This window comes from Emydura macquarii, unplaced genomic scaffold, assembly GCF_026122565.2.
Source record: "Emydura macquarii macquarii isolate MOO-44397 ecotype Brisbane River unplaced genomic scaffold, CSIRO-AGI_Emac_v2 contig_1627, whole genome shotgun sequence".
Lineage (NCBI taxonomy): Eukaryota > Metazoa > Chordata > Testudines > Chelidae > Emydura > Emydura macquarii.
In genome coordinates, this window is record NW_027131764.1 from 245311 (window position 1) to 256084 (window position 10774).

A 10774-nucleotide genomic window follows, 5' to 3' on the forward strand; every position below is an offset into this window, starting at 1 on the left:
GGATATTTTGGACCAAGTCCTACATTCCTCTTTCCGTGACATGCTGGAGCTGCCAGAGATTTGGTTGTGCGGCAAATAATTCCAAAGGAAAAACACAGCCCAGGAAGTGCAGAGATGACCATTCCTGTGTTGATTGGGAGGAAAGGACAGAACAAAACTGTTATAACTGTGGAGGAAAGCGCAGCTCAGCGTATGGAGGGTGCACTGAGGCAAAGTGAGCTAGAGGGGAGGGAAAAAAAAAATTACTGATAACATCTCTGGTGCAGGAGTTGTTAGGAGATGCCTTTCCCCACACCAGGTTCTCTCTTGGGTATTAGCCTGCAAGAAATTAATGGGAGGTAATGAGTGATGTTGGGATGAAAGGGGATAACATATGAATAGAAACAAATTCATTGCATTAATGATCAGCAGCTTTAAATTCTGGTTTTCTGTTAGTAATTTGAATAGTACCCACAGGCTAGTAACCTGCCAGTAGAACAGCTTCATACTTTCCTCAGTGAAGGAAACATGACAGTTAAAGAACACCAGTGACTATTTTCTGCTAGAATTCCCACAACTTAATAGCACGTGGGCTGGAATTAAAGATACATATTTATGTGAAAACAAAGCCTAAGATAATATACATGGAGACTTGATTACCAGAAAAAACTAGACCATAAAAATCCCAGTGTATGCTCTATCTAGACATGATAGAGAAATAGGAAAGGGTGGATGTGCCTGCGCCTTCACTAAGGAGAACCTGAACTATCTTGGTGCATAGATTAAAAAGCTAAATATTGAGAATAATGCTACTGAGATACAATACACAATTCTGCATGTCTACGGTTTTATAATGTGCATAACCCATGCAGGAAACTAGAGGCTGTGGACCTGAAAGAATTAATTGCAGATGTCACAGACCCATTCATTAGCTGTGCTGAGCTGAGAAGTCTCAACAGATTGTGGGGAAGTAAGAAAAAAATGGAAACTGTGAAGAGCAAATCTTTGAAGAGAATAATGTAGTGATATGAAATGATGGCGCACCTACTGGCTTCAATACAGGTGATGGAAGTGTCTCATGTCTGGATCTGGGACTAGCTTCTAGCATCATAGGGAGCAAATGCAGCTGGGAAATTGACAAGGGTAGGGAATGGGTAGTGACCACTTCCTGAGATTAACTACAGATCAAGGAGAAGAAAATACTGAAGATGAGGATAACACTGCCAGTTGGAATGTTAAAATAAAATAATAAATAAAAGCGAACAGGAAAAATCTTTGGAACCAGGAGTGTGGAATTAGTGACTGAACCGTGTCTGAATGGAAATATTGAGGACTTGTAGAGTTATATGAATAAGGGAATTCTAAAGACAGCCAGCCTAGCTATTCTAGGATACCAACGCTGCTGAACGACAGGAAAAGTGTACCATGGTGGGATGAAGAATGTGAAATGGTAGCCAGGAAAAGGAATAAGGAGTTTTTTGTCTGACATGCCTTAGATAGTGAACTGAATGAAATATAAAGGAAGGTAGTTTCACAAAGGGCTAGAAAAAGGGCAAAAAGAGAGAGCCCGAGAATGTGATGCAGGAAAGCTTTTCCTGTTGTAATATGTGGGGATCCAGCCTTTGGGCAGCAGCTGGGCCGGGACTAGGTTTTAAGGCAGGACCATGTATCTCTCGGTGCAGCAGGTGGTCCCTATCCCATCGCCTCCCTGGCTGCGGGAATGGGAACCTTGGTGGCCAGCGGGGTTTCTTTCCACACCCCTGGGTCAAGTATCCCCCCCACCTTCCAGGGCCACAAGCGGATGTGTGCAGCCAAGTTGGAGGCAGGGGGCGCTTTCCCCTCCTCCCGCTCCCCTCTGTGTGTGGGCTCTGGAGAGGAGGAGGAAGAGGAAGATGATGAGCTAATGCAATGAGCCTAACAAGGGACGGGTGTCGGCAACTTTAGCCCCGTACTGACACATCTCCCCCCTCTTTCTCCCTCGCCAGCCCTGAAGGGGGAAACCGGGGAGTCCAGCTCCGGGAACCATAGAGTGCGCTGTTTTTTTGTAATTTGGTGCTTAACAAATAGGCTGATTTTATGATTGTGAATTTTAGCTACTTCTTCCTCAGAGTGTAGCTAGGAACAGCTGGGAAAGTCGCTAGGTTTGTCGCTTTGACGCTTTTGTCGCCAAGTAAATTAAAAAATAGTCAAATCTAGTTATGCAGTCGCCAAGTTGGCAAGGTGCATTGATCTGCTTTTGGAAGAGGGGCTTCTCTTTGATTTACCAAGTGTAATTGCACCCTCAGATTTGTATTGGGTCTTCTCACTTTTCAGTCCAGTCCCACTCCAGCCTTTCTCCCACTTGGTTCATGTTGTCTCTCTAAAACGTTGTAGCAAACAGCGCCCAGTGGGACTTGCCGAGGTGACTTGTGTAATTGCATCTTTTTTTTTTAAGTCTAACTATCCTACATGGGAAATATTTGAGATCATGATTAAACAACAGCTGGCGCTTGTGGGAGTTGCCTGTCCAAGGGGATGGGGCGCTATAATGTACTTTCACTGCCCCTTCATTAGTATTCAGTGGATGTTGCCACCTCGTGGTCATTTCTGAAAATAGCTGCCCATATTTCAGCCTTTCAGTGCACTGCCACTTAGTGGCCATTTTACAGTCTAGCTTCCCCATTATTGTATTGGCTGCGGAAATCTATTGACCACTAGTCAGTATTTCTGACCTCCCCCACCCCCTGTTGTCTCTCCTCTGATTACATCTAGTGTCGATTTCCCAGCATGAAAACCTGCTGCTCTGCTCTCCTCTAGTGGATTTCTTTTTCCCAGTCTTAGCTCTTATGTCATATAGTGGCCATTATTTAGTATAAGAGCCCATTCCTCACTCCTTAACACCTGCTACTCTCTGCAGGTCATTACATAGCATAGCACAGTGGTTCTCAACCAGGGGTATGTGTGCCTCTGGGGGTACGCAGAGGTCTCCCAGGAGGTACATCAACTCATCTAGATATTTGCTTAGTTCAGTGTTTCTCAACCATCACGAGACACATTATTTAGGGGGTCACAAGTGCAGGGCCATCATTAGGGGATGGCAAGCAGGGCAACTGTCTGGGACCCTACACCATAGGGGCCCTGTGAAGCTAAATTACATGCTTCAAACCCAGTTGGCGGGGCTTAGGCTTCACCTTAAGGAGGGCTTGGATTTCAGGTACACTGAAATGTAAGTGCAATATTTATATTCCAGTTGATTTATTCTGTAACTCTGTGGGAACAAGGAGAAAGTGAGCAATTATTCAGTAGGAACGGGCTGTTAAAAGTAGAGAAATGAATGTGTAAATTTGCAAGCAAGTAGTTTTAATTGAGATGAAAATGGGGGTATGCAAGAAAAGTCAGCCTCCTGGAAGGGGCACAGTAGTCTGGAAAGGTTGAGACCCACTGGCGTAGAGGTCCTTTTCCCTTCAGTGCTCTGTCCTCAGCACTTCAATCACCCAGGCAGCTTTGAAAGGCTCAGGTTAAGTTATTATCTCGGAGTTTCTGCATGGTTTTGTGAAAGCCACATTTATAGACGGCTTCACTCAGGGCTGCCTTGACCTCCCTGTTTCTCAGGCTGTAGATGAGGGGGTTTAGCAGAGGAGTCAGGACCGTGTAGCAAAGAGAGAACACTTTGTTCAGCTCTTGCAGTGTCTCATGTTTCGGTAGCAGGTAGACGATCATTATGGTTCCATAGAAAACTGTCACCACGATGAGATGAGAGGAGCAGGTGGAAAAGGCTTTTTGCCTCCCGGTGGTGGAAGGGATTCTCAGGATGGTGGCTATGATGCACACGTAGGATGTCAGGGTTAGCAGGAATGGAGGCAGAGTGAATACGCAGACTAGGATGAAATCCAGCAATATGACCAGGTGTGTGTCACTGCAGGAGAGTTCCATCAGTGGGATGGAGTCACAGTAGAAATGGTCGATTTCATTCGGGCCACAGAATATTAACTGTGATAGGAATAAGACAAAGATGGCAATAGCCAGACAACCATTTACCCAGGACCCAGCAGCCAATTGGAGAGACAACCTGGTGTTCATAAGAGTTGAATAGTGCAGGGGTTTACATATCGCTAAATACCGATCGTAAGACATCACTGCTAAGAGATAGCATTCGGTAGATCCCAGAAAACTAAAGAAGTACAGTTGTGTGATGCAGCCACTGACTGAGATGGTTCTGTCCCCAGTCAGGAGACTGGCCAGCATCCTGGGCAGGATGGTGGAGGCGTAGCAGGTCTCCAAGCAGGACAGGTTCCCCAGGAGGAAGTACATGGGGGTGTGAAGGTGCCGATCAGTCACAACAAGCACCACGATGAGGGTGTTTGTGGCCATGGTTGCGATGTAGATCACTAGGAACAGCAGGAAGAGAAGAATTTGTATATCAGGGAATTTCCCAAATCCAAGGAGGATGAATTCTATAACGGTCGTTTGGTTTCTCCAGTCAGTGTCTGCCATGGGCTGAGTCTAGGAACAAGAAAAGGAACACTGCGATTTAATCAGAAGAACATAGAGTTAAAAGTTGTCTTTTGAATTATTTCAAAAGATATTGGTAAACTCCCCTTCCTCTCCAGACCACAGACTGAGTGTTGACTTAAGAACAAATTGCCAGGAGGTCCAACTCGAGAACAGATTATTTGTAACCATGCAGACCAACGTCGGCCACATCGGATCAATAACTACAGAAAGAACAGTCCATGTCTCTGGTAGCAGAGTACCAAAAAGGCAGATCAGAGTATTTCTTTATCTGCTATCGTATCCCATCTGGTGACGTACAGGAGCTTAACAATGATGTTAAATGCTGTATTTCGCTTCTGGCAGTGGCCAGAATCAAGCCATGCCTCAGGAGTTGAAGTCAATAAATACATCAACAGAAATCTTGCACTGAGATTTCCAGTGCAGTCTAGTGTCCTTAGGCACCAATCTTCTGTGACAATTACAGTAGAACCTCAGTTATGGATGTTAGAAATAACCAAACAGGTTGTCCCGGGGGTGGATTGGGGAGACGGAACCCTTTATTGCCTGCTTGTTCCACCTCCATGCCGGGAGTGAGCAACGAGGGGGTTACTTTACAATTATTTTATCCATAACAGTCTGTAAATGTATACATTTCCAGCAACTCCCCATAGACCCTTATTTGGTTACATTGTCACCTATAAAATGAATATTAACAAATTACACCCGCCCCTGTTTGTTTACAGGATTACCATACAGAGGGCAGGCACATCAGCCTAAAACGTATATATTTTACACTAACATTCTTTGAAGTAAAGGCATGCCATGGGGAGAAGAAATATAATACTTTCTTCCCACCAAAAGACCTTGCACAGGGATGCCGATAAACTTATCCCCTTAACAGATGGCCAGAAAGGGAGGAGAAGAAAAGAGATAACAGACTCTAACTAAAATTTACAAAAACAAAGTTTGCCCTGGCCTTGACCCTGTTCCCTGTAATTTAGGCCTGGCTACTTGTCCAGCTTTTAACTCTTTACTCTCCTACACTGAACACCTGGGGAATGGAGGTTGTTTGTAACTCTTAAATATCCGTAACTCTGAACAAAACCTTCTCTTTCCTCTTTCAAAAGTTTACAACTGAACTTTGGCTTAAAATAGCTATGAAACTTGACTATGCAAAAGAAGAATGTAGCTTTTAACCATCTGAATTAAAATGAAAAAAGCACAGACATTTTCCTTACCTTGTCCAATCTTTCTTTTTAAGTTTACGTTTAACACAGTACTGGGCTGTATTTGCTTTTTCTCTCTCTCTCTCGGCTGCTGCCTGATTGCATGCTGCCGGGTCCAAACGAGATATGAGGCTAACCGGCAGTTCGTAACTCTGTGTTGGTCACTCTGAAATGGAAAACAATTTAACTATATATCCTGGTGTAGTCAGCATTTCAGTGTCCGGTAGGAAAAGGAACCATTTTCACCCCTTTCACGAGATGCATTTATTACATAAGTTATGAAGTGGAGTAAATTCTTCCTCAGTTCATGGGGTGGTGATGGTGACCTGCTGAAGGACTGGCAGCGCCTTTTCTGTTTCCCGACAGTCACTTTGTAGCAGTAATAAGATACAGCTCTTTGGAGGGAGGATCTTGGGAAGGGGCAGAACCAAGCTGATGTGCAGCCCTAACCGGGGAGTGTCCCTCCCCACTCCAGAACGACTGTGGGATGATAATACAGGAAGAAGACACTGGCTGCTAAAAGATGCTGTCCCTGATCTCAGAGTCTAGAACGAATGTGGCAAGTGTGATCTGGGCTAGTAAGACTCTATCTCCACTCGCCACCCGATTGGGACACCCTGAGCCAGACCCTCACCTGGTATAAATCAAGGTAGCTCCCTTTGTCTGTCGGGGGGAGATCCCCAACTGAGAACCTGGCACAAGAGCTGTGTGTCAATCTCCATCTCTGTTAAATGGTGCTATGGACACCGACTGGCGCTGCTGGGGAAAGCTGCGGTTAAAACCATTAACAATCACCTGAAGAAGAGCTCGCAGTAGCTCTAAAGTTTCTCTCGTTCACCCACAGAATTTGGTCCAATAACAGATGTTACCTCACCTGCCTCGTCCCTCTACTCCCCCCAAAGCACATTCATGCCCTGTCTGGAAGGTGGCAGAGAAACGCTGTCGGGGAGTCGGTGCTCACCTGTCACCCCAGGGCAGCCCCAGCCTGAAGCGATGAGCTCCTACTTCTCCGGGTTAGATGCCAGGAGCCAGGATCTGCAGCTGAGCTTCTTGTGTCTCCTCTTCCTGCAGCAGCCAGGTTTTCTTACTGCAGAGACCTGCAGGTCCCTGGATGGAGAAGCAGTTGCTGTGGTCTGTCTCTAAAATATGCTTTTTCCTCTCTATTTACAAAGTGCAGAGTTCACCTCATATTTGTTTCCTTCTCCATTGGAGACTGCTTCTCCCTTGATCCCCCTGTGACGTGGGAGAGCCGTGGGAGTTAGCACTGTGTTTTCCATGCACACAGTACAAACAACTGTCCTGGTGTAACCAACCTCCCATAACTGAGGGAATTGCCTTTCTGCTCCCTGCGGAGTGAGTCTGCCTGGCTCTGCAAGGCTTAAATCTAACTCAGCGCCTGTGGATTGCGTGCCCGGGCAGAGACTGATTCTCCTCAGTAATCTTGACTCATTGTTCCATTGCCTCCAGTGAAACAACTACATAAGTAACAATGGCTAAGGTCTCAGGGCTGCCAGACTGGGTGTTGAAGAAGTGCAGTGTAATAAACACACCGGAAACTGATTGTAAAGTAAATGTAATCCAGAGTTTGCAAATGAAAGACTTGGTTGAAAGGAAATCTCTGTCACACGCCCACCCCCAATGAAAATATTTCTCCCAAGGAACTTTGTTTTTGTTCATTACAAATGTTTAACAATCCTCTCCCCCTTCTACTGAGCAATAGCAGAACTCAACGTCTTGCAGGTTGGTTTCCCATTGGAGGGGAAACCAGTGATGTGGAGTCTGGGTAATTTCTTAGTGCAACTTGTTTGTTTTTACACCATGTATGCCAGTCATCGAACAGAGGTGGCCACAAACAACATGCTGGGAACGCTCCTTTTAGGGGTCTAAGCCTGTATGCCAGGAGCAGGATTCTCATGCAAGGACCTTCCCCCACACGATACTTTCAGCCCAGGACACGCAGTGTAAAAGCGAGATCATCACCAGCGAGTGGGAGCTGGGCAAGGCAGGGTACTTCTCCATATGACTTCTCTGAAGGGCGTCACTGTGCTGGTCTGTGATGCTGTTGCATCATGAACTAACTGGTCACATATTTTCAATGCAACAGCCCTCTGGTCTGTATCCTAATAACTAATGCAATAGTTTCTCTGTAGTTCCAGTGTCATTTCTGGGATGTGCTCTGTGGGTTGCCTGGCCATCTTGTGTGTTGGATTCTCATTTCTGAGAGATTCCTGCCTCTCCCAAAGGAACAAAAAACAAACCATTTGGAACAGGAAGGAAATGTCTAGCATTTCCAGTCCTGGGACTGTGGGGTTACGCACAGTGCCCACTCTTTGGGAAAACTCTGTTTTAGAGCAAACTTCTTCGGTTTTCTGATCTCTTTGATTTGGCCAATGTTCATCCTAAGAGTCTCTGAGGAGTTCTCCACTCTGTACCTGCAAAAGTGCCTGAGAGATTGTAGGGATGACAGTCGGGAAGGGTTTTCCCTAAATGTGGCCTTTTCATATTCAGCTCTTTTTGTGCTGCTCCCTGGTTCCAGAATTGAACTTTGACATTTGGAGGTCGCCTAAATCAGTGGTTCTTAACCTTTCCAAACTACTGTACCCCTGAAGCCTGAGTCCCACCCCCACGGGGCTGAGGCATGTAACTTAGTTTCATGGCGCCCCTGTGGCTCCAGGCAATTGCCTTTCTTGCCACTCCCAATACCAGCTCTGCACTTGCGACCCCTCTAAACCCCCAGGTTGAGAAACACTGGCCTAAATAGTCTCCCCTACCCCTGGCCTTACTGACGCAAGGGATATGGAGTGGGACAGAGTATTCACACTTGCGTCCTTCAGTGGAAATATCAGAGGTGCTGAAAAGCAGCAGCAAGTGCAGAGTCACTGCAGAGGAGCTGTTCTAAGGTAACTAACCCGTGGGCACGTCATGGTTATTACTACGCTGCAAAGCACCATCGTTTGGAATGTCGGGGACTGGATATTTACATGGAGATCAGTCGTGTTCCGACATCACAATTAATGACAACCAAAATTCTGGAAGGGACATGAAACCTCATGCTTCAGGGTTTGAGCCAATCTCTAAATATTAGAGATTAAGGGGAAAGCTCTATGGGGGGCAGATTATCCCAGATCTCCCGTAGGTTTTTTGCCTCTTCTTTTTAACCATCTGGCTCTGTCCACTGTCAGACAGGATATTGGACTAGATGGACCTTGTGTATGATCCAGTCTGACAATTCCTAAGTTCCTGCGAAAAACAGGATATGTAAAACTGGGGTCATTCAACTAAAGTTTGGGAATATTTGAATTAGATACTAGCAGAACAGGGCATATTTGACATGGTCTAGCGCAGTCCACCAGAGAACAGCCCTCCCACACTGAGTTACTTAAATTATTTTGATATTGTTCACAGATCCTATCTGTTTCTATATCACACAATTCTCCATACACACACTTCCCAGAAAGCAGAAAGTTCTTATGTTTTTTAACCAAAGTTTTCCTATATGAACCCAAATAAAATTATGGTTTCAGCCTTTGGGCAACAAACCGTTTTATTTATTTATTTTATTAATTGCTAGTTTGATTGAAAAATTGATTGGGAAAACCTTATTCCCAACCCATTTTAGGCTTAGTTCTTTTGTATGGTGATGGTTTCTGAACTTTGTAATAAGGGGCCCACTTCAGCCTATATTCCATCTGATTAATTATGCACCTCCAAAGCTTTTTCTTTTTTTGGCAAACATTGCCCCAAGGGGGAAAATACTTCATATAACAAAACACTAGTTTAAATTTATCACTGAACCTTCCTCATTTAATCCAATCTACCACCTCCGAGTGTAAACTACACAGCATGACAGTCTGTTGCTCTGTTCTTAACCTCTGCTCTCTCCCAGAGATTAGCTACAGTGGATGTTATAGCTGCCACTTTCCAATCTTGATGCTCCAAGATAATCCTGGTCATTATTCAGGATAACAGCCCATTTCTCATCTCTTAACATCTGCTATCATTTCACATTCCTTGTTCCACCATGGTACACTTTTCCTATCTGTAGGTAGTGTTGGTTTCCTAAGAATAGCTAGGTTGGCTGGCTCTGATCCCCTTATTAACACTACTACAGAATTCCTCAATAGCTTCATTTGTTCTTTGCTCACGCACATATTTCTCATTTTAGTTTCTAAAGATTTTCCAGTTGTTTACATAGCACAGACATCTTTCATAGCAAAGTTCTTTTCTCACCATTTACATGGATGCCATCTAATCTGTATTATACAGATTTACCTCTTTCCTCTTCCCTTTGGTGGTCCCTTGGCAGTATGATTTCCCCTTTCCAGCCCTTCCATTTCTGCTGCTATTGATTTGTCCCTGGCACAGTGTCATCACACCTTTCCCCTGTCTTATGTCTTCTGCCCTCTAGATGGCTAAGAACATAACCTCTCATTTCTGACTTTCTGCTAGGCATGGTCTATTCCGTAGTATAGTGGTTAGGAAATGTTGGGTCCACTTTAATGGAACCAATGAGCCCAGAGATCCAAAGGTGTTAACTTGACTGTGGACATGCCCCTGTGAGGGGGGCAGCTTCTGGGGTTCTCCCTCTGGTTCCTTCTCAGAGGGGGACCACCCCTCCCGGCTATCCCCTGCCGGGAAGAGTCTCAAGCCCTTTAACCGGGCAAGCAAGCAGTCTTTCGCCCCGGCCCTTGGCAGGGCGGGTGAGCCAGCCAGCTCTAGTCTTCGAGCTGGGAAGTCAGTAATTTAGGGTTCAGGGCCAGAGAAGGCGGCCATAGCGTGTGAGCGTGCCAAGCCCGTAGTGGGGTGAGCAGTGGTCTGGGTCCAGCCCTTAAGCCAGGCCGGGCAGGTAAGGCGGCGGAGGCTCTAGCGGTAGCCGCTATCCACCCTGGCTCAAGGTGAAGGAAGGGGGGAGCGGGACGCAGGCCCACCCGCCTCCACTGCGTCCCAGCCCAGGGCCCTGTCAGTGATGGGAGGTCCCAACACTGGGTCGGCGGGGCTCCAGCCAAAATACGCCAACTCACGGGGAGCCACCACTCAGCCGTACCACCGTCGACTTCCCTGGGCTGCTTCCTCCCACCCCGGTATAAAGTACCTTT

The 10774-nt window shown here is 45.9% G+C and overlaps 1 protein-coding gene across 1 annotated transcript; it reads right to left on the reverse strand.

Moving 5' to 3' along the window:
• Nucleotides 1–3310: 3310 nt before the first annotated feature.
• On the reverse strand, nucleotides 3311–5802 carry LOC137157921 (olfactory receptor 10A7-like). Its single transcript, XM_067555348.1, has 2 exons — nucleotides 5691–5802; nucleotides 3311–4461 (listed from the first exon to the last, which is right to left on the reverse strand). The coding sequence occupies exon 2, from the start codon at nucleotides 4450–4452 to the stop codon at nucleotides 3472–3474; it is 981 nt and encodes a 326-aa protein (XP_067411449.1). The 5' UTR covers nucleotides 4453–4461; nucleotides 5691–5802; the 3' UTR covers nucleotides 3311–3471.
• Nucleotides 5803–10774: the final 4972 nt, after the last annotated feature.